Genomic DNA, 22,916 nt, shown 5'->3' with positions numbered 1-22,916 from the left:
GAGAGTGGGAGGGTTGGCAAGGGAAGCCGTGAGTAGGAAGTGATAATTGACAAGCTGGAAGTGGGAAGTGGCGAGCAGGAGTTACACGGAAAGAGTTAGTGAGTTGTTAAGGATTAGTAAGTGATGAAGGCCGAGATTTTGTGTTTGCAAATCGGGACTGCTGCGAGTTTGCGTAAAATCCAGTATGATAATGTCAGGTCATGAGCCCGGCGTTAACACGCCAGTTTCCCACAATATGGCAAGCAAGCTGGCACCGAAATTCGCAGCCTGCCCACCATTTTAAAAAAAAAATCACTAACGGCAACCTGAGCTTGTTAATAAGCTAATTGAGCTGAATATTACACTGCCCACGCCATAATACAGCTAGCATGGGCAGGGGTGGGGGGGCGAAAGTGAGAACCTGCTATTTCATTGCCTGATGTGGGAAGGGGGTACATCTTTTGGGAGGTGCTCTGTGCACAAAACAATACCTCCACTTTGTGCCTCCCCGCCTGGCCTCCCAAAACCTGTTCCCCCTACCCCACCCCCTTCCCACTTAAGTACCCCGGAGTTACCTGTGTCTGGGATCTATTGCTCTTCATCCTGAGACCTATTCACTGTGTCTCCTGCCAACGCAAGGTGGGCTCCGGTACCTGTCTGCACACGTGCACTTGGCCACAGATGTGCAGAATCCTATGTCATCGTTTGCAGGAGACACAGTGCTGGCTAGAAGCTGTTCACCCACGTTCCTGAGCCCCGCAGTAGGCGGGCAGTCAGGGCACGGCCTCCCCCGGCAGAGGAGGGAGGGGAGAGATAGGGACGGGGCAGGAGGGGGAGCGATGTGGATGGGGAGGGAGGGGGAGCGATGGGGACGGGGAGGGAGGGGGAACGATGGGGACGGGGAGACAGGGGGAGCGATGGGGACGGGGAGGCAGGGGGAGTGATGGGGACGGGGAGGGAGGGGGAGCGATGGGGACGGGGAGGGAGGGAGAGCGATGGGGACGGGGAGGGAGGGAGGAGTTGGGGACGGGGAGGGAGGGGGGATGATGGGGACGTGGCGGGTTCTCGTCCACCCGGTGACGGCCGCAATTCCATTTGCAACCGCGGGGCTGGTTCCTCCCAGCGCAGCACATTCAAGCACCAACAGGGCAGGCTGATGATGGAATACAGGCTCAATTACACACCATCCCTTCCACACCACTGATACCTGCAACTACAACAAGATGGTTTATTGGAAGCAAGGTGCCTTTCCAAAAGAAGGGGGAGAGAAAGCGATTCTGCTGCCGGTGCTGTAATATTTGCAATTCCAGGGCCAGTGGTCATTGCGCATGTGCCCTGCTGCACATTGCCCCCCCATAAAGATGGCGGCTGCACATGCACGGTGTTGGCAGCAAATGCAGCTGGGCCTACTTGTAGTCCCAGCAGTGCCCACTACTGAGTTCTGGCGCTGCTGGGACCGCTAGATTTGTCAGCCAATCAGATTTGCCTACAGCTCTGGAGGGCGGGGCTCCCTCCCACTGAGGGGTGGGAAGTCCCATCCTGTTCATTTAGGCTGGCCTCTGTGTTATCACTGTGGTGTCGCCTTTTTTAAAGCCGGTCAGTTCACGACCCACTTTTCCAACAGTTGGGGGTTGAGCAATATGCCCCACCACCCCACCCCATTATAAAATCCAGCCCTAACAGTTAGTCAGAGGGTTTTTGGGCTGCTTAGGTTCAAGGCTGCCAATAGCTTTTTAATGTAAAAGCTACAGGTCAGAAACCTGGGAACTGCACCTCCCTCCCCTCTCTTATTAGATGGCTTCTTATGAGAAAGTGATTTTTATTTAGCATGTTTTTGTTTAGCACGCTTTTTTAGGAGCACATTAGGAGTGCTAAACAAGGGATAGCTGCACTTCAAGAGAAACCATCTTATTGAAAAGCTTGTACTGTGACAGTTAATCCACTTTCTTTATGTCATTAGCATATACTCCATCCCCTTTACTGTCTGGCCTGTTCTTCCTGAACACATTTAATCCAAGTTCTTATCTCCATCTTTGTTTTGTGTCTTCCACTGCCCTACATACCCAATGTGCAGGAATGCTGGTAACAATCTAGTTGAAGTGAAGCCTGTCCCATTTGAATGCCTTCTCCTTCCCAGAATTTTGTCCCATTGTTTGACAAGTCTAAACCCTATCTACAGTCTGCCTTCATCCATCTAATTTCTTTCTGCCTGATTGTCCACGTGGGTCAAAGTGAGAATAATCCTGAGATTACTAGGCTTGTAGTCTTGAAGGTTAGTCTAAAACCAAACTCCTTGAACTCTGTACGCAGGACCCCCATCCTTCTTTCTTGTTAACTTCGGATTCGTTTCTCTTCATTTCCAGAAGTTTTTTCATCCGCTCCCTTCTTTTCCAAGACCCTGACGCCAGAAAGACAGCCTAATCAAACTATTTTCCCTCTTTAGTTATGAAACCCCGCACTTCTAAAGTACTTATTCTCACCGATAGTGTTGCCGTTTCTCTTGTGGGTAATCTTTTGCTGCATGGTGTTGTGGTGAATGAAATGACTCAATGGAGTCCTGATGATTGATGGCAGTTGTGACTGATTAAGGCACTATGAAGAGAAATGAGAAGCAAGACAAGTAATGCCAGTGGATATCAGCATTCTGATGAACTCGTTCATCAGATTTGAAGGGTCAGAAAATGAGGCTGCCTGATCCTCGAGCCTGAAAGCAGCACAACGGCTTTTGACAACTGCTGAGGAGCTCTGACACCCGTGTGCTCTCAAGAGGCAGCATGGTGAACTCGGATATATTCCTATATGCCTATGACCGCTCTGCAATTTTGTGGTGGGAGGGGCGAGGCCTAGGCCAGCCCGCCCACTCTTCCCCCCAATTGAGGCCTTAAGTGACCATTTAATGATCGTTTAAGAGCTGTTTCCTGCCCAGCCTCAATTTTCAGGCGGGTGAGAGGAGTTCAGGGGCAGGGGAGAAGCCTGGAAAAGTGACCCTGCTCAGGCCTTGGGGAGGAAGTTGGGGGCTTGCCACCATCAACAGCCTCCTTTCAACATTGGGCACCTCCCACCCCCACCACAAGGTCTTCCCTCCTCCCAGGTGCTTTCTCCCTCTTGGCCTCTCCACCAACACCTCAACCCTCCTCTGGCCATACCCCTACCACCCCCCCGGGGCCTCACCTCCCGTCCCTGCCCTGAGACCCCCACACTTACCTGTTCCTGGACACCCGGGACTTGGACTCTGGGGACTGTCTGCCACCCCAGTCCTGTCCACTCCAGCTTCTAGCACTGCTGGGCCTCGAGAGCTGCCGGCCAATCTGCAGGGCAGCCGGTATTGGCAGCGATGAGTTCTCTGCCAACTCTTTGGATGGCGAGGTTGACCCCACCATCCTAAAAATCATGAATACTTAATACACTTTTCCCTTCTATTCCAATTTCATCTCTAATTTTCTCTCCTAACTTCCTTCCTAACGTCATGACACCTGCTGGGATTCAGTTGCACTGATGTCACAAATACATAGGAACACCGGAATTATGAGCAGGAGTAGGCCATTCGGCCCCTTGAGCCTGCTCCGCCATTCAACTAGATCATTGCTGATCTTCTACCTCAACGCCATTTGCTGCACTATCTCCATATCCCCTGATATATTCAGTATCTAGAAATCTATTGATTGCTGTCTTGAATATACTCAACAAATGAGTCTCCACAGTTCCCTGGGATCGAAAATTCCAAAGATTCACCACTGTCTGAGTGAAGAAATTTCTCCTCATCTCAGTCCTAAATGACCTACCCATTATTCTGAGATGGAGACCCCTGGTTCTAGACCACCCTGGGTGTGGAGGGGGGAGGGGTGGGTGATGGGAGAGTTGGGGGACCCAGCCATGGGCAACACCCTTCCTGCAACTATCCTGTCAAGTCCTATAAGAATTTTGTATGTCTCTCATCCTTCTAAACTCTAGAGAATAAAGGCCCAGTCTCCTCAATCTCTCCTCATGCGACAATCTTGCCATCTCAGGAATCAGTCTGGTAAACCTTTGTTGCACACTCTCTATGGCAAGTATATCCTTGCCTAGGTAAGGAGACCAAAATTGTACACAATACTCCAGGTGTGGTCTCACCAAGACTCTATATAATTGCAGCAAGACATCTTTACTCCTGTACTTAATTCCTCTTGCAATAAAGGCCAACAAACCATTTGCCTTCCTAATTGCTTGCTGTACCTGCATGTTAACTTTCAGTGACTCATGAACAAATGCACCCAGGTCCCTTTGAACATTAACACTTCCTAATCCCTCACCATTTAAGAAATACTCTACATTTCAGTTTTTCTTACCAAAGTGGATAAACTGACATTTTTCCATATCATATTCCATCTTCCAAGTTCTCACCCACTCACTTAGCCTGTCTAAGTCTCTTTGAAGCCTCTTTGCATCCCCCTCACATTATCTTGCCTGGAAAGTGAATTTTGTTTGGTTGTGGAAGATACTGTCCTAGTTCTATCCTACCTGGTCATGAATACGGGCTCAGATCAAACAGAAATCATGGGTGAATGATAGAAACCCTAACTGAATTTACTCACTCCCTCAACCAAGGATGCTGAGGTCAATTGTGGTGCTACCACTGTTGCCCTGGTTGATGTTGGCTCTACCATAAACACAGTGTACACCCACCCTCTGAGACAATACGAGAGCCCAGTTGATGCACTGTTGGGAGTAAAAACCTCTAGAACAAGAAGAAATGATATTGCTTGTAACCAGAATGCGTTAACTGTGACTTGCACCAACGTGATGAATGGTGGCAGTTAAGCAAAGGGATGGACATTTCCAAACTTGTAAAGGTCTGAAGATGACCAATCTGGATTTTTCTGAATAAACTGGTTTCAGCCCAAGTCAGACCATTTTGGAATTTAACTCTGGTTCCATATCTGTTCTTAAATGATCGTGTTAAATGCATTGGAATATTTTCTGTTTTAGTAACACATTTCTTAAAGGATGTCCTTTGTGAATAACAAGTCATTTGTTCTCTTGTAGATATCGTTCTACACCGATACACTGTGGCCCGTGTTATTTGGCCATTCATGCTTTCCATAGCTCTAACGTACTTCATCACACTCTGCCTGTTTCCTGGACTGGAATCTGAAATTCGGAACTGCACTTTGGGAGAGTGGCTGCCGATTCTCATCATGGCCATTTTTAACCTGTCTGATTTTGTGGGAAAGGTAAGAGCTTTGAACTCTTAATACTGTCCTTCCACATTAGTTTTGCCAATGGTACCTATACTGAACATTTAAAAAACACTGCTCATGTGGACATCATCATATTGCTGTTTGTGGGAGCTTTCTTGAGTGAACTGGCTTTCTACATTACAACAGTGACGACACTTCGAAAGTACTTCTATGTAAAGAGCTTTGTGATGTCCTGAGGTAATGATAGGTGCTAAATAAATGAAAGTTTTTATTTTTCAGCAGATCAAGAATGCTGCTTCCTAACTACAAATAACAATCTTAGTCACACGTTGGCATAATAAGCTCTCCTGTATTTCAGCCACTGTCGTTACACTAACTTTCAGATGGCGCCCATTAGCCATTGAAGCTTTGCTCACATTATTTGTGAACAAATCGCTTTTTAAATTGCAGCTTATTATTCTTTATTGATCATCTGTAGATCTGTATAGATTTTTAAAAATTCATTTACGGGCTGTAGGCATCGCTGGCATTTATTGCTCATTCCTAATTGCCCTTGAGGAGGTGGTGGTGAGCTGCCTTCTTGAACCGCTGCAGTCCCTGTGGTGTAGGTATGCGCACTGTATTGTCAGGGAGGGAGTTCCAGGATTTTTGACCCAGCGACAGTGAAAAAACGGCAATATATTTCCAGGTCAGGACGGTGAGTGGCTTGAAGGAGAACTTCCAGGTGGTGGTGTTCCCATGTGTCTGCTGCCCTTGTCCTTCAAGATGGTAGCGGTCATGGGTTTGGAAGGTGTTGTTGAAGGAGCCTTGGTGAATTCCTGCCGTGCATCTTGTAGATGGTACACACTGCTGCTACTGCGCTTCGGTGGTGGAGGGAGTGAATGTTTGTGGATGTGGTGCCAATCAAGCGGACTGCTTTGTCCTGGATGGTATCAAGTTTCCTGAGTGTTGGAGCTGCACTTGTCCAGGCACATGGGGAGTATTCCATCACATTTCTGACTTGTGCCTTGTAGATGGTGGACAGGCTTTGGGGAGTCAAGAGAATAGTCAGAGAATGTATGCAAAGCATTGAAATTCTTAATGTCCAACAATTCAATTCCCATTGATTTCTCCAGTGTCTAAGAATTTCCAGTCAGTTAGAACACCATAAGTTTTACAAGTGGATATAAATATACTTTAAAATCAAAAAATAGATACCAAGGATATAAAGTATTTCAGAACTTTAAAGGCTGTTGATAAACCGCTGAAGGTACTCTCAATGCTTTAACACATTTTAATTATTATTCTTTTTTTTTTGCCTACAAAAGAACTGTGATTGCACTTCAAAAATGTCATCCATTGGTTGTGAAATCTTCCTGGGGACATGATAATGTGCTACGTAAATGCAAATTCTTCCTTCCTCCCTCTCTCCCCGCTTCTCCAGAGCAGTGCTGTTGCATATCACAGTACCCTGTTGTTGCTGCTTACAGTTAAGCTGCGTGTTGTGAAGAGAGCAGCCCGACAACTTGTGAATGTGGAACTGAGCCACAGACTATGCAACATCTCCTGCAATGCCTATCGCTAGAGGAACCCTGCACTGTTGCAGATCATGCCGAATTCAACAACAAGGCGCAAAAATGTGTCCGGTTCTGGCTGGGCTATGTATAGACTGTCCGTGGACACGATAAGAAGAAGAAGTGAAGAGAGCAGCTACTGGTGACATTAACCTAATCCAAGATTTAAGTGGATGAAATTCTCCTTGCTGATAATTTTAGCAAAAGAATCGGGGTAAAGAGGCCTCCAGCAATGAGTGGCAGCTTCAGCAATGCAGCACTGTTTCAGTACTGCACTGGGGTGTCAGCTTAGATTCTGTGCTGAAGTCCTGGGGTGGGCTGTCAACCTGCAACCTACTTAGCTAGAAGCAAGTTCACCAACTGAGCCAATCTGTCACCAAGCTGGCATGAACATGAAGGGCCAAATGGCCCCCTGTGCATTAAACATTCAATGATTCGATGGTAATGTAGGAGGGTATAATGAATAATTATTATGAAGTATTACCATTATCAGTCCCAGTCTGCCACTCTAACAATGGCAGAGTTGAAACTCAACGTGCCAGTGGAGCCAATAGTAGATTTTTGATTTTTTTTGTAAAAGTGCTCAGTTTCCAAAATGTCCATCTTTGTTACGTTACAGCACGATGGATGGTAAACGCCGAGCTGCTCAAATCCTAGAGGGAAACTTGAAACAGCTGCCAAAATGGTTTTTGAAATTTGTATAGTATGAGGAGCGATTCTGAAATCAGGAAGTGATGTCCCCGACTACTTGTGATGATTTTATCATAAACATTTATTAAAAGAATAAAGAAAAAACAGATAAAACACAATTACACTGACACACACGAATGGCTTCACACAGTAAACAGTACTTTAAAAAAAGAGTTCCACAAATCTTAACTTAACTACCCTCAGAGCTAACCTTCCCCTTTTCTGTTCAGCAAATGTTCTTATAGATTTTAGAAACTATGGAAGTCCAGTTATTTTTACCACACAGTGCTTCTTCCTTGGGGTGTCATCTGAGGCTGGCAGCAACTGCTTCTTTCTGTCTGGCCTTATTCACACTGTCTTCTGAGAGCTCTCACCAGCTACCCTTCTGTGTCTTGGGAGATCTAAGCAGCTACCCCCTCACATAGGCTTCGTAATTTCCTTAAATGCATTCCTTCCCTTTAGTCTCTCTGTTATCTCAGTCAGTCTCTTCAGAAATGCTTTCCTCCCAGAATCAATGAAATCGATCTTTACTTTAGCTCAGACTTGTAAAAACAAACTTATCTTATCTTTACCTTATTTCCTCGCACTTTTTTGCAACTTGCATCTATCCCCTTTGTAATGAAACAAGTCGATTCAAAATTATTCCTGTTATTGTTTTATGTAAACTCTGATTGAAGTTCATCTTGGTTCATTAACATATTGTCATGAAAATATAATAATTTTCATAATATTATTGTGATTTATTGTAAAGGTAGGTTAATAGTGGGGTTTGGATTAGTTTCTCTATTTGGATGTGTGTGTGGGGATTTAATTGAATTGATGGTCTGAAGCTTTTGAGTAATCAAGTTTGAAATGCTAAATACGTAAACATGGCAGAAGTTTTAGAATGTGAGGTGTGAGAAACATTTGCATTTTTAGATAAATTAGGTTAGTTTGAATTTCAAAGAGATGGCAAGGTATTACACCTAGCCATAGGAGGCTAAACCAAACAGTATGTTTATTTTCCCCAAAGGTTACTGATAATATGAGTACTGTGAAAGATTTATATTATGAGAAAAGTAAAGTTGCAAAGACATATTGGAATAATGGAATTTACATTAAAAGGGAGAAACATATATAAAGGAGATGAGGTTATGAGTAAAGGGGAAGACATTCTAAGATCTAAAAGATCTGGAAAAGCCTCCAGCCTCTTCAAATTGCTGTCTACAGGAACCGAAGTTCACAAAACTCACTTTGAATCTCCCTGTCCAGGGTATTGGGTGCTTTGCCTGGGTCTGTTGAAATCTATGTTGTTTTACTGTTGCCTTAACGGGGGTATAACTGGGAGCCAGATTAATTAGGGGATTTAGGAGTTATTATAGTAGTAATTTGTAGACCTATGTATGTGCTTAAAATATTTTCTTTTATTAATAAATGTTTCATTTAGTTTTGGGAAAAAAACCCCTAAGCCTCAGTGGACTTATTATTACTGAATTCAAGACACGCATCTCGAAATAAAATACAAATTGCAAAACAGTTGTGGCAGCTGTTTCCCATTGGGATTTGAGCAGCTCAGCATTGACCATCCGCTGTGCCATAACAATATCAAAAACACTGTTGGCTTTAGACCTTTGCCATTACTCTAGCTCTTAGTCCAATTACAGCCTGACTTCCAGTACATAAGAAAATATGCCAGGGTTATTACCAGAATTAAAGATTATAATTTCTTGTTTTCTTGACAGTTACATCAATCAAATGTGAACCCTGCCTCTGCCAGAGTGAGGTCTTAGCATTGCTAATGTGCCTGTTGCATGGAATATGGAGCACTGGGACAAGTTGGGGAGTTATTAGGAATTGTAGCAGATCCCATCAGTCCCTCCTTCCTTACATCTATGTGTCGTGTGACTGAAGCACCACAGACAAGGAATGAGACAAAGCCCTGGCAGAACCAGGACACACCTCAGCTCTGACTCCTTCGTATCCCTGTCCATACTGTATTATGATGCTGACTTGGCCACAAATGTTTTTAACTTATCCTGCTCCTTCATTAACCCCTCTCACACCTGTTCTTCCTGAATTTGTTTGAGGTCAAATGCAGGGTTTGTATTAATGTCCATCTTCTTCTAATACTCAATGGTACAAAGTCAAAATATTTCTGCTTTTGTTTTCTTCATTCACGAGACGGGGGCATCTTTGGTAAGGCCAACATTTATTGTCTGTCTGCCCTTGAGAAGGTGCTGGTGAGCTGCCGCCTTTATCCCATGCCAGTTTTGATTAGCAGAAAGCAAAGAAGGATTGCCATTATATCTAACAAACATACACCAAAGTAATTTGGTACTGGCTCGAGATAGGGCCACCAACTCCCCCAGAAGGACCCAGGAGAAAAATCAGAGAGGCATTAAGAAGAGTGGTATTTTTTGTTTTAATTTTCTTTGAACACTTCTGTTTATTAATTGTAAAATTATTGGAGAAAGGGGAGAAAAGGCTCTGTGACTGATAGTCAAGCACCATCCAACTGGGGAGCAAAGAGGCTTTTCTCTTTCCAGTTGGCCAAGGAAAGTATTCAGCTATGTGGATGGACATCTTGAGTGAGCGGTGGTAGGAGTATGGGTTCGGGACAGTTGGCAGCTGGAGGTCATGTGATGAAACCTCCAGGAATACTATCAAGCAGAGTTGGCAACCCCAAGGTAATGTATAAACGAACATCCGATCCTCATGTAGTGTACATACTAATTCATTTTACATTATATTGTGAATGAGATTGCGATGGACTCAATGGGCCGAATTTTTGGTCCTGAATCGGGAGCGGAGAGTCTGCAAACCTGACTTGGATCTGTGCCCCGGATCTTTGGATTTTCATTCTGGGGGGCAGTGTTAAATAGGGGTCAGGCCTACAGTACCTGGAAACAGTGCAGAGGCAGCCACAGGCACGGAGCCCTCTGGCTTTGCGTAAATTAGGGCTAATCAGTCCTACACAAGGCCTTGGATAGTCAGTACTGAAGCTGTGCCCCTGAGCATTGTTACTTGACCCTTAAGGACTCACAACTGAAATAACATTTCTCTGCTTTGGAGTATGAAAGTGCAATCTGCTCATTTCTCAATACCTCTTTTTTGTTTGTTGTTGTAGATACTCGCAGCTTTACCTTATGACTGGAAGGGAATTCATCTCCTCATCTGTTCCTGCACCCGGGTTATCTTCATCCCACTCTTCCTCCTGTGCGTGCTCCCAAGTGACCGGCCTGGTTTCAATCATCCTGCCTGGCCTTGTGTTTTCTCTCTGCTAATGGGGATTTCAAATGGCTATTTTGGCAGTGTGCCAATGATCTTAGCAGCGGGCAAAGTCAGCCCAGAACAGAGAGAGCTGGCAGGTAAGCAGCAGCAACAGTTTGACTTACACTGGGTTTCTCTGGGGAATCAGTGAAATGAGGACATTGTGGTTGCCGTAGGCAATTACTGTGATTGCCATGGTGATCTCCATGGGTCTCATCAGCAATAGCTAATTGACTTCCTGGTCAACTTGTGCTGTTCTCAACTGGTAGGATTGATCAATTTATTGATTGTTGTTTTCTGCAAGTCTTGTATTATTCACTCTGTCCCACTTGCCCAGAACAAACCAATTCCTAGCACTCTGATTCATAGACAGGACACTGCTCTTAAAAGGGGAAAGAGAGTCAAGAGGAGTCATTTCAGATTTAAGTAGCCACTAACATCCATGAGAAGAAAATGTAATCAGAAATATATCCGTTAATATTTTTGCAAAACAACCTTTCAAATCTGTTGTCTGTCAGAGATGGGCTGTCCCAGTTCTTCACTCTAGAGTTGATTTGTTGATATCACTGACTGTAGGGAGCCCCCTAGAGCATTTGAAAAGGGGCCGCAGGTCTGAAGCAGCCAGAGACTGAACCAGGTGCTGTCCAAACCCAAGTGAAATGTCCCCACAGTAAGGCAGGGTCCCAGGGTAGGGTTGCCAACTGTGATTAAACGTATTCCACGAGGTTTCATCACATGACTTGCCCCTGTGCTCTGGCCATTATTCGATCAACATGTCCATCCTTGTGACGCATGGCCTTCCTATGCCAATTGGAAAGCAAAAAGACTCATTACCCAATTGGATGATGCTTGACTGTCAGCCAAACAACTTTCTTCCCCTCTATTTTCATTATTTTTAATCTCTGGTAAAGAGAAATGTTCGAAGAAAATGACAAAACAAACAACCTTTTTTAATTTCCCAATGATATTTCTCCAGGGTTGCACACAGCAGTGTTCTGGAAATTGATCTTCAACTCCTGGAGACTCCAGACCAATCCTGGAGGGGTGGCAACCCTACCCCAGGGCGACCACCAGGCAGAGAAATCGGAATGTTGTTTTTGGGGATGAAATGATTTTCAGTGCCCAGAAAATCACAGGCCGTGCGCTCGCACTTAGCCTGTATCATGCTGGCTACTTGCAAGGCTCCACTTGCCTTGCAAATTTGCCCTTCAATATAAGTTTTGCAATATTACTGGGACAGGAGTTTGCACTACAACAACTTACATTTATATAGTACCTTTAATATATGTCAACTTCCCAAGGCACTTCACAGGAATATTAGCAAACCAACTTTATCACTGAGCCACATAAGGAGGTATTAGGACAGGCGACCAAAAGGTTGGTCGAGGTAGGTTTTAAGGAGCATCTTAAAGGAGATAAGAGAGTCGGAGAGGTCTAGTGAGAGAATTCTGGAGCTTAGGGCCCAGCATATGAGGCAGAGCCACCAATGGTGGTGCAATTAAAGTTGAGGATGCTTAAAAGGCCAGAATTAGAGTTGCACAGATATCTTGGAGAGTTGTGGGACTGAAGGAGATTACAGGAATAGGGATGGGTGAGGCATGGAGGGATTTGAAAACAAGAATGAGAATTTTAAAATTGAGGTGTAGCTTAATTAAGCAGGAGACAATGTAAGTTCAGTGAGCACAGGGTGATGTGTGAAAAAAGTATCCCCGTTCCCCACTAGAGCCATTCCACAACCAACGGATCAGATCTAAGCCCTGCAGAGTTGCCACATCCAGTCATGAATGGTGATGGACATTTAAACAACTAACTGGAGGAGGAGGCTCCACAAATATCCCCATCCTCAATGGTGGCGGAATACAGCATGTCAGTGCAAAAAACAAAGCTGAGCATTTGCAACCATCTTCAGCCAGAAGTGCCGATTGGGTGATCCATCTCGGTCTCCTCTGGAAGTCCCCAGCATCGCAGATACCAGTCTTCAGCCAATTTGATTCACTCCGTATGATATCAAGAAACAGCTGAAGGCACTGGATACTCCAAAGGCTGTGGGCCCTGACAATATTCCGGCAATAGTACTGAAGACGTGCTCCAGAACTTGCTGCACCCCTAGCCAAGCTGCTCTAGTACAGCTACAACACTGGCATCTACCCAGCAATGTGGAAAATTGCCCAGATATGTCCTGTACACAAAAGGGAGGACAAATCCAACCTGGCCAATTACCATCCCATCAGTCTACTCTCGATTATCAGTAAAGAGGTGGAAGGGGTCATCAACAGTGCCATCAAGCAGCACTTGCTTAGCAATAACCTGCTCACTTACACTCAGTTTGGGTTCAGCCAGGGTCACTCAGCTCCTGAACTCCTGAACCATTGATTCAAACTGAAATGGGGATGTTTGCTGATGATTGCAGTGTTCAGCACCATTCACGACTCCTCAGATACTGAAGCAGTCCATGTCCAAATGCAGCAAGAGCTGGACAATATCCAGGCTTGGGCTGACAAGTGGCAAGTAACATTCGCACCACAGTAGTCCAGGCAATGAGCATCTCCAACAAGAGAGAATCTAACCATCGGCCCTTGACATTCAATGGCAATACCATCACTGAGTCCCCCACTATCAATATCCTGGGGGTTACCATTGACCAGAAACTGAACAGGACTAGCCATATAAATACTGTGCCTACAAAACCAGGTCAGAGGTTGGGAATTCTGCGGCGAGTAACTCATTTCCTGACTCCCAAAAGCCTGTCCATGATCTACAAGGCTCGAGTCAGGAGTGTGATGAGTGCAACTGTAACAACACTCAAGAAGCTCAACATCATCCAGGACAAAGCAATCCGCTTGATTGGCAACCCATCCACCACCTTAAATAATACTCCCTCCACCACTGTGCACACTGGCAACAGTATGTACCATCTACATGATGTACTGCAGCAACTCACCAAGACTCCTTCGACAGCACCTGCAGCGACTCACCAAGACTCCTTAGACGGCACTTTCCAAACCCATGGTTCCCATCTAGAAGGATAAGGGCAGCAGATAGATGGGAACACCACCACCTGGAAGTTCCCCTCTTAGTCACTCACCATCCTCATTTGGAAATATATCGCCGTTCCTTCATTGTCGCTGGGTCAAAATCCTGGAACTCCCTCCCTAACAGCACTGTGGGTGTACCTACACCACATGGACTGCCGCGGTTCAAAAAGGCAGCTCACCACCACCATTTTTAACATTCTTTCATGGGATCTGGGCTTTACTGGCTGGGCCAGCATTTATTGCCCATCCCTGTTGCCCTTGAGAAGGTGGTGATGAGCAGCACTGTGGGTGTACCTACATCACATGAACTGCAGCGGCACAATGAGCCGCTGCAGTCCATGTGGTGTAGGTACACCCACAATGCTGTTAGGGAGGGAGTTCAAGGATTTTGACCCAGCGACAGTGAAGGAACGGCAATATATTTCCAAGTGAGGATGGTGAGTGACTTGGAGGGGAACTTCCAGGCAGTGGTGTTCCCATCTATCTGCTGCCCTTATCCTTCCAGATGGGAACCATGGGTTTGGAAGGTGCTGTCTAAGGAGCTTTGGTGAGTCGCTGCAGTGCATCTTGTAGATGGTACACACTGCTGGCACAGTGGGTCAGTGGTGGAGAGAATGAATATTTGTGGAACATCATCAGGGCCCACAGCCTTTGCATCTATGATGCTGGGGAGCTCCAGAGGAGGCTGAGATGGGTCATTTATTTGGTACTTGTGGCTGAAAATTGTTGCAAATGCTTCAGCCTTATCTTTTTGCACTGATGTGCTGGGCTGCCCCATCATTGTGGATGGGGATACTTGTGGAGCCTCCCCCTCTAGTACGTTGTTTAATTGTCCACCACCATTCACGACTGGATGTGGCAGGACTGCAGAGTTTAGATCTGATCTGTTGGTTGTGGAATCGCTTACCTCCGTCAATTGCTTGCTGCTTATGCTGTTTGGCACACAAGTAGTCCTGTGCTGTAGCTTCACCAGGTTGATACCTCAATTTTAGATATGTCGGGTGCTGCTCCTGCCATGCCCTCCTGCACTCTTATTGAACCAGGGTTGATCCCTTGGCTTTGTGGTAATGGTAGAGTGGGGGATATCTGGGCCATGAGGTTATAGATTGTGGTTGAGTACAATTCTGCTGCTGCTGATAGCCCACAGCACCTCATGGATATCCAGTCTTGAGTTGCTGGATCTGTTTGAAATCTATCCCATTTAGCACGATGGTAGTGCCACACAACACGATGGAGGGTATCCTCAATGTGAAGATGGAACTTTGTCTCCACAAAGACTGTGCCGTGGTCACACCTATCGATACTGTCATGGACAAATGCATCTGCAGCAGGCAGGTTAGTGAGGATGAGGTCAAGTATGTTTTTTCCCTCATGTTGGTTCCCTCACTACCTACTGCAGATCCAATCTAGCAGCTATGTCCTGTGGGACTTGACCAGCTTGTAGTAGTGTTACCGAGCCAGTCTTGGTGATGGACATTGAAGTCCCTCACCCAGAGCACAGTCCGCACCCTCGCCATCTTCAATGCTTCCTCCGAGTGGTGTTCAACATGGAGGAGCACTGATTCATCAGCTGAGGGGGGGTGTGCGGTACGTGATAATAAGCAAGAAGTTTCCTTGCTCATGTTTGACCTGATGCTATGAGACTTCAAGGGGTACAGAGTCGATGTTGAGAACTCCCAGGGCAACTCCCTCCCGACTGCATACCACTGTGCCTCCACCTCTGCCGGTGGGACAGGACATACCCAGGGATGGTGATGGTGGTGTCTGGGACATTATCTGTAAGGTATGATACCGTGAGGATGACTATGTCAGGCTGTTGCTTGACTAGTCTGTGAGACAGCTCTCCCAATTTTGGCACAAGCCCCCAGATGTTAGTAAGGAGGACTTTGCAGGGTCGACAGGGCTTGGTATGTTGTCGTTTCCAGTGCCTAGGTCGATGCCGGGTGGGCCATCTGGTTTCATTCCTTATTGACCTTTTAGTGATTTGATACAACAATAAACAATGGTTTCATGGTCATCGTTAGACTTTCAGTTCCCAATTTTTATTGATTGAGTTCAAATTTCACCATCTGCCGTGGTGGGATTTGAACCCAGGTCCCCAGAGCATTATCTTGGGTCTCTGGATTACTAGTCCAGTCGCTTCTGAAGGACAATTAGTGATTGGCAATAAATGCTGGCAACATCAGTAAAATAGATTATTTGTTCATTATTACATTGCTATTTGTGGGATCTTGTTGTGTTCAAATTGGCTGCCTCACTTCCTATGTTAGAACAGTGACTTTACATTAAAATATATTTTATTAACAGTAAAGACGCTTTGGGATATTCTGTGATTGTGAAAAGCACTGGATAAATGCAGGATTGTCTTTCTTTTCCTCGCCTCCATAATCCTCTAAATTTGTGCCATGTAATCACTCCATTCTTTTACTGTCCTGCAAATTAGGGGGCAACTTTCATTTCATTAACCTATATATATATAAAAATTCAATGTCCTTGGATTAGTGAGGGAAAAATCAGCTAAGAATCCTGCCTGATTTGTGCCATCCATTGACCTCTGCTGCTAGTGTGTCTTTGGGTGAGGTGATAGGACCTGGATTGACTCTGATGCTCCACCGAGTTGAACAGTCCGTCACTGTTCACCCTCAAATCTTACATCAGAATAACCCCCTTACATTTATTGGGCCAGTAACATGTGGCACCATTATCAATGACTGCTCGCAAGGCCCACTCAATTCTTGGCCTGCAATGATGCTGGGGTCAGGAGCTTCACATTTGACTGACAATCGAAGTGTGTGCGCCTGGCCTCAGTGACGCGTTCTCACGGTGGAAGTACTCTGGAGGGAACCCTGGTTTCCTGAGGATTTGCTTTGGAGAGGGTTTGCTGCCATTTCCTTTGGAGCTGCCATTCTTTGGAGAGCCAGCAACATGATGGGAGCCTGTGCAGGTTCACAGAATGAGCCCAAAGCACTGCCCTGGGACTAGAATGAATGATTATTTCTACAAGGAACAGCAAAAGGTCAAACCAGTGTCCTAAAAAGGCCCAATGTTGACGATTGTCCCCTCTTGCAAATGACATCATCCACCCCTTACATGTCACCATAACAAGCACCTCTAGAGTTTTTTTAAAGTTCTTTGATGGGATGTGGGAGTCACTGGCAAGGCCAGCATTTGTTGCCCATCCCTAATTGCTGTTGAACTGAGTGGCTGGCTAGGCCATTTCAGAGGGCAGTTTAGAGTCAACCACATTGCTGTGTGTCACATGTGGGCCAGATCAGGTAAGGACAGCAGATTTCCTTCCCCGAAGGACATCAGTGAGCCAGGTGGGTTTTAACGACTATCGATAATAATTTCATGGTCACCATTACTGAGACTAGCTTTCAATTGCAGATTTTATTAATTGAATTTAAATTCCACCAGCTGCCGTGCCCCATATATAAAGGTAGGTCTGCGGCCTAGCAACCATCTCCAGGTGGTTCATACATCTGCTGAAAATATCCATTCCAAATTGCAGGGCTGCGAAGATTGTAAATATCGATCTTAACAGTTTGCCAATCAGTTAGAGTGATGCAGTTTACAAACCTGTAACTACGAATTTGAAGCCGTGTTTATTTTGAGAATGATATATGCATCAAAATGGAATGAAGTAAGTTTGGCAGAATGAGTGACTGATGTCAATGCGAAAGACTGACATTTGTCAGGTCTGATTGACAGGGTGGAAACATAGCTTTTGTTATAGTTTAGATGAAAGCTGCACTCGTTCCTGAAGATTGTGACAGAACAGATTTCAACCCAAACAGAACCCAAAACAAGACTTGAGTTTTAAGTTAGCATTTGTTGGTTACTTTCTTGCCCACTCCAGCTTTTTATGGTGAATGCAAATTAAAGACTCGGGAGCCTCGGCTACTTTCCTATTTAATTGTACAGTAAAACATTCTGGGATCACAGCTGAACGACCATATCTTGTTCTGATGGTCACTATCATGCTGAAGTAACGTTAGAATCGGCTCCACTGTCAACTATGAACATTGGTGGACCAAACAGCAATTGCTGCCATTTTATCGGCATGACTACGGGCCAGTGATGCTGGTTCCCAGAGCTAGGCCCTATCCAATCAAGGGGGAAGGTCTCTGATCAGGAAAAAAACTGCCAAGTGCTCTTATTTTGTGTTGAGATGGTGCCTTGAAATCTGCTCAGGAAAATACGCAAGGAATACAAAGGATCGAAGCCATAGAGGGATTTGAAAATTAGACTGAGAATTTTAACATCAAGGCATTGTTTGACTAGGAGCTAATGTGGGTCAACAAGCTTACGGGGTAATCAATGAGCAGGACTTGGTGCAAGTTAAGATAAGGGCAGCAGAGTTTTGGATGACCTGAAGTGCTAAAGTATCCTGCTCGAGAGCTTTCACTGCCTCTTTCTTTACAGGTAACACCATGACTGTATCCTACATGTCGGGACTAACTTTAGGATCTGCAGTGGCCTACGTCACGTACAGCCTGACCAGTATGTCTCATACTTCATGTATTCACACTGAAACAATCAACGCTTCTTTCACCACAGGATTCTAAGCAAAGACTCTCTTCACATTCTCACTAGGGGTGAGCAGAATCTCCAGAATTTCAGTTCAATAGGCCAAGTGGCTTGAATAAAACATCCAAAAGTTTTTTTCTCTGCCCGCCACCAAGCTGTTACCCCGCTGTGGGGGAGGGTTGTGATGTTACTTCCTCTGCCCATAGTGCTGAACTTGTACAGTCACGTTTAAACAAGAGCTGTTGAATTTGAATCTATCCCTTTATTGTTTAATCATTTCTTTGTCTTCACTGATCAGTTTGATATTCAGGTCCTTCAGCCAAATGTAGGATGGTTCAAGTATCTCCTCCTGAGGCCCAAATTGAGGCTAAATGCCTCCCCTGGCTAAACCCAGATATATAAATGCACGTTGTTTTGTAAATGAGTAGAGGTTAAATTTGCCCTGTTACATTAGTGATGAATTTCTTGATTTATATAACATTCCTTTGTTCTCTATTTAACCTGTTTAAAATAAATCGTTAACCCACTGAAGAATCTCATATAACACAACTTAGTGTTTGTCACAAATGTGCCTCAGGACAATTTTAGCCCTCTGATTTGATATTCAACATTACTCACAACATTTGTGCTCAAAACACGTGAAGGATTTTGAAATAGTAAACAAAAAGGAGAAACTGTTTCCAATAGTAGAAGGGTTGGTAACCAGATTTAAAGCTCATTGACAAAAAAAATCAGAGATGGTATGAAGAAAAAAATTACATGGCGAGTTGTTACGATCCAGAATGGATTGCCTGAAAGGGTGGTGGAAGCAGATTCAGTAGGCAATTGGATAAATACTTGAAGGGAAATGATTTGCAGGACTATAGGGAGAAAGCAGGGGAGTAGGACTAACCAGAAAGTTCTTTCAGATAACCAGCACAGGCACAATGGGCCAAATGGCCTCCTTCTGTGCTCTGTGCTTAAGTATTTGAATGATTTTAGATTTCTGAGATTGACACAGCAATAACATCTTAAAATATTAACAGGTAACTTAGAACTTTACTAGCTTAAAATATTGCTTCCTTTGTTTCTACCTAACAGATCATTTTTATTCAAGTTGTTTGTGGTGGGTATAGACCTCTCATAAGATCTGACTGATATACATACATAATATATATAGATAGTCCTCCTTTATGGATTGCTTGAGGAATGTCTCTGTATTTTCTCTATTCTGTTTCTACCTCCATTGACCTCATGGCCAGAATTTTACGTTTGGCGTGTGGGCACGCGCTCAACACGCCCGAGTGTAATATGACGTCGGGCGTGCGTCCTGACATCATCACGCACTCACGCGATATTTCATTCAGAGAGTGGGTGCCAGAGGCAGCTGCGTGCCCACCGATAATTGAAAGGCCTATTAAGGCCATTGACAAGATAACTAACTTGAAATTCACACTGCCCGTCCAACCCAACGGTTGGCGGGCAGGCGAAAAGGCCAAGCGGCCTTTACATTTTTTAGGAAACCTCATCCATGAACGGGATGAGGTTTCCTAAAGCTAATGCACATTAAATAAAAACTTTATTTTGAAATTAAAAACATGTCCATCTCAGGTGGCACAGTCACATGAGGGGACATACTATCTTTATTCAGTTTTTAAAAAAGCACTTCAACCTCCCTGAGGCTGCTCCGTGCCTCGGGGAGGTTGAAGCGCTCTTTCGCGTGCATGTGTGACCCCCCTCCCCCTGTCCGCACAGGTAGCACTGAGCGCTGCCGCTCACAATCCACACAGGGTCAGCTTCCCGACTGCCCCCACCCTCTCCCGCCGAGCCTGCCTGACAAGGGAAAAACTCTGGCCCATGCCTTCTGAAGGTGTTAACTTTTGCTGAGGTACAGTTCCAGCTCCCTGCTACTAAGAGTTGCCAACTCGGGTTGGACATATCCCTGGAGGTTTCATCACATGACCATCTACCTCCAATTGCCCTTTGCCACACTCTCGCCATTGGTCGCCCGACATATCCACCCTCATGGAGCACCACCTTCCTACACCAATCGGAAAGTCAATATACTCTTTATTACCCAATTGGATGATTCTTGACTGTCACAACCACAGCGAGCCACTAGCCCATTGATTAGCGACTATGTTACCTGTTAAACTGAAGACCAAAAATAAGTCTTTCCTCCTCTATTAAAATAACAAAGTGAGCAATGACATCTTTGTGTTAGCCATAGAGTTGGGGCAGGAGTTACAGCTGGACTTATAACAGACAGTCCATTTTACAGAAAACAGAGTATATTTAAAGAATCTCCATGAACTTTAGCAAACAGAACTCATGGTTGAAACTACAGCAAAGTCTTCCAAAAGATAAGATTGTTTCTTCAGAAAAACGCAGTGAGTGGAGGATAGTTACGTAATACCGATTATGTGTGTGGAATCAATCCTGCTTATTTACAGAGGCATGATTGATGGGGAAACATCCCAATCATCTCCATTCTGATCGGGACTTGTGATGCCACTATTTTTTTACAAAGTTGTGCTGTCACCATCTGAAAGCTGATTTGATAGAGAATTAGATAAATACTTAAAGGAAAATATTACAGTGCTATGGGAAAAAAAGCAGGGAAATGGGATTAATTGGAAAGGTCTACCAATGAGCCAGCCTGGAGACAATGGGCTAAACAGCCTCTTTCTTTGCTGTTCCATTCTATTATTTGATATAGCCTTAAAATAAATAAGACCTTGCCTCCTACCGATATAAGTGGCTCCTATGAGTGCGTAATTCTCTTCCTTTGTTTACTACACAATTCTTCATGGAAATGCTTGGTAGCTCAAACTTGAAAGAACAAGTCATAAAACAGCATGTGCAAGAATTCTCCTTTGATTGACGCTGCATTAAGATGTCCTTTATTTTCCTTGCAGGGTAAATGGAGAAATGCTAAAGGGTATTTATATCATCCTATGGAAACATTGCTTGGTGCGCATCATCTCAGACACATTAACTAGTATCCCCAACCTGTCTGGGACTTGGTTCCTGTTCTGCCCGTCCTACAGGATTGGATGGGATCATCTACATGGACACGAAAAGCTTCTGAAGAAGCTGCAAGAGGAAGTGTTGCCCACCAGAATCATGGACATGCCTTTCTCTCGACTTTACTTAACACTTTAAAGAGTCCTGAAATTTCATCTAAGAGTGCCTGCTCATTGTTTTGTCTGCCAATGCCAACTGTTTATAATTGTGTTTTTCCATTTACAGAGGGGATTTACAGTGTTGTCCCCTTGAGTGCAGCTTTCTTAAGCAGCATGGAAGAAGTGGGTGTGGGGGCCTGTAATTCTATGGTTTAATATTCTGTAGCATTTTTCAGATAAAAATCTGAATGTGAATTTGTTTAAACCGCTAGTTTCCCGAACTGTGGTGTTTTATTCTCTGAGGACTCCATCGGCATGTTTGCACCAGGTTTCAAGAAAAGGCCACCAAAAATTATGCTTTTATACATTTCTCACAGTGTACCTGAATGTGGCTTTAATCTTCTTCCCTGCATTTTGTTTGATTATAATGCAGTGGAAACCATTGATAGTGAGTGAGATTATTTAATGTGAACAGCTGTGCAGCTGAACACAGCAGCATTGTGGTTTGCTTAGAACCGGAGTGCTGATGTTTCCTTGCTTAAAAGACAATGGAACATACCTCCCACATCAAACAAAAGTTATGTGTCTGTCCACAAAAGTAATCTATCTCTGTCTGAATTCATTAATTACACTTTGTAAAGACCTTCATTGCAATTCATCTTCGAGATAGGGTCAGTCTCAGATTAGAAAGCTTTGATGAAGGATACCATTTCACATCAGGATCCTGTTTAAAGTTAGCCATGTTTGTTAATCAGAAGGCTTTTTTAAAAAGGGGAAGCTAGATAAACACAAGAGAGAGAAAGGAACAGAAGGTTATGGTGATAGGGTGAGATGAAGAGCGGTGGGAGGAGGCTCATGTAGAACATAAACACCAACATGGACCAGTTGGGCTGAGTGACCTGTTTCTGTGCAGTAAATACAATCCTGAAGCTTCATTTTAAGACTTCCTGCAAATTCAATGACCTGCTGGTGATGAGCCCCATTAACTGACTAGCAATGTGGTGAAACTTTGACACAGGAAGCAGGATTTTTGGAACAGGATTCTGCTGTACATATAATTAAAAACTGTTAAGTGCCAATAAGAAACCCAACGTGAGAAAAGGTGTAATCATTGCCCTCAAACATAGATCTGAACAGTATGTATAATACTTGGTAGGAGTGAGTGTAGGTTTCCATGTAGCTGTGTGACGTTAGAATGAGAATTAAAACAGCCTCACAGCACTTCTTTGCTTCAAAGTACCTTTTACTAGTTGACTTATTATCAGCGAGACTCAAAAAAAAATCCCAAAATACTGAAGCCAAACTAGAAACAGAACTCTTTAACAGAATCCAATCTAATAGTTATTGTTACAATGAAACTGAAGTGTAGGTGTGGCAGTCTAAATGATTGGCTGCTGAAAAGCCCCAGACACTATATTCTTATCGTAGAGACTCACTCCACCTGACAGGAATGTGCCACATGTCTTCTATCTGACCTACTAGGGTTGCACTTAATAATGAAAAAGTATATATCACAGCAAGATGAGGTAATCTTGTTTGGTTTCTGTGCACTGGTAGACCATCATTTTTGAACAAGTGTGCTGGAAGATTGGGTCAAAT

The 22,916-nt window shown here is 44.4% G+C and overlaps 1 protein-coding gene across 3 annotated transcripts in view; it reads left to right on the top strand.

The window, feature by feature from the left end:
* LOC144690806 (equilibrative nucleoside transporter 4-like) overlaps positions 1 to 21,582 on the top strand; it is a 156,209-nt gene extending 134,627 nt beyond the window's left edge. For 2 of the 3 annotated variants that reach the window (XM_078558631.1, XM_078558632.1), the window contains exons 9-12: positions 5,002 to 5,189; positions 10,506 to 10,746; positions 18,109 to 18,281; positions 21,111 to 21,582. In XM_078558631.1, coding sequence (XP_078414757.1) covers positions 5,002 to 5,189; positions 10,506 to 10,746; positions 18,109 to 18,251 — 572 coding nt within the window. In that variant the 3' untranslated portion in view covers positions 18,252 to 18,281; positions 21,111 to 21,582. The remainder of the gene's footprint in view (positions 1 to 5,001; positions 5,190 to 10,505; positions 10,747 to 18,108; positions 18,282 to 21,110) is intronic. The other variant, XM_078558633.1, reaches the window with a different exon arrangement.
* The last annotated feature ends 1,334 nt before the right edge of the window (positions 21,583 to 22,916 follow it).

Source organism: Cetorhinus maximus, chromosome 15 (genome assembly GCF_964194155.1).
Source record: "Cetorhinus maximus chromosome 15, sCetMax3.hap1.1, whole genome shotgun sequence".
NCBI lineage: Eukaryota > Metazoa > Chordata > Chondrichthyes > Lamniformes > Cetorhinidae > Cetorhinus > Cetorhinus maximus.
Note: the sequence above shows the minus strand (reverse complement) of the source record. Positions and strands in the feature narration are given on the sequence as shown.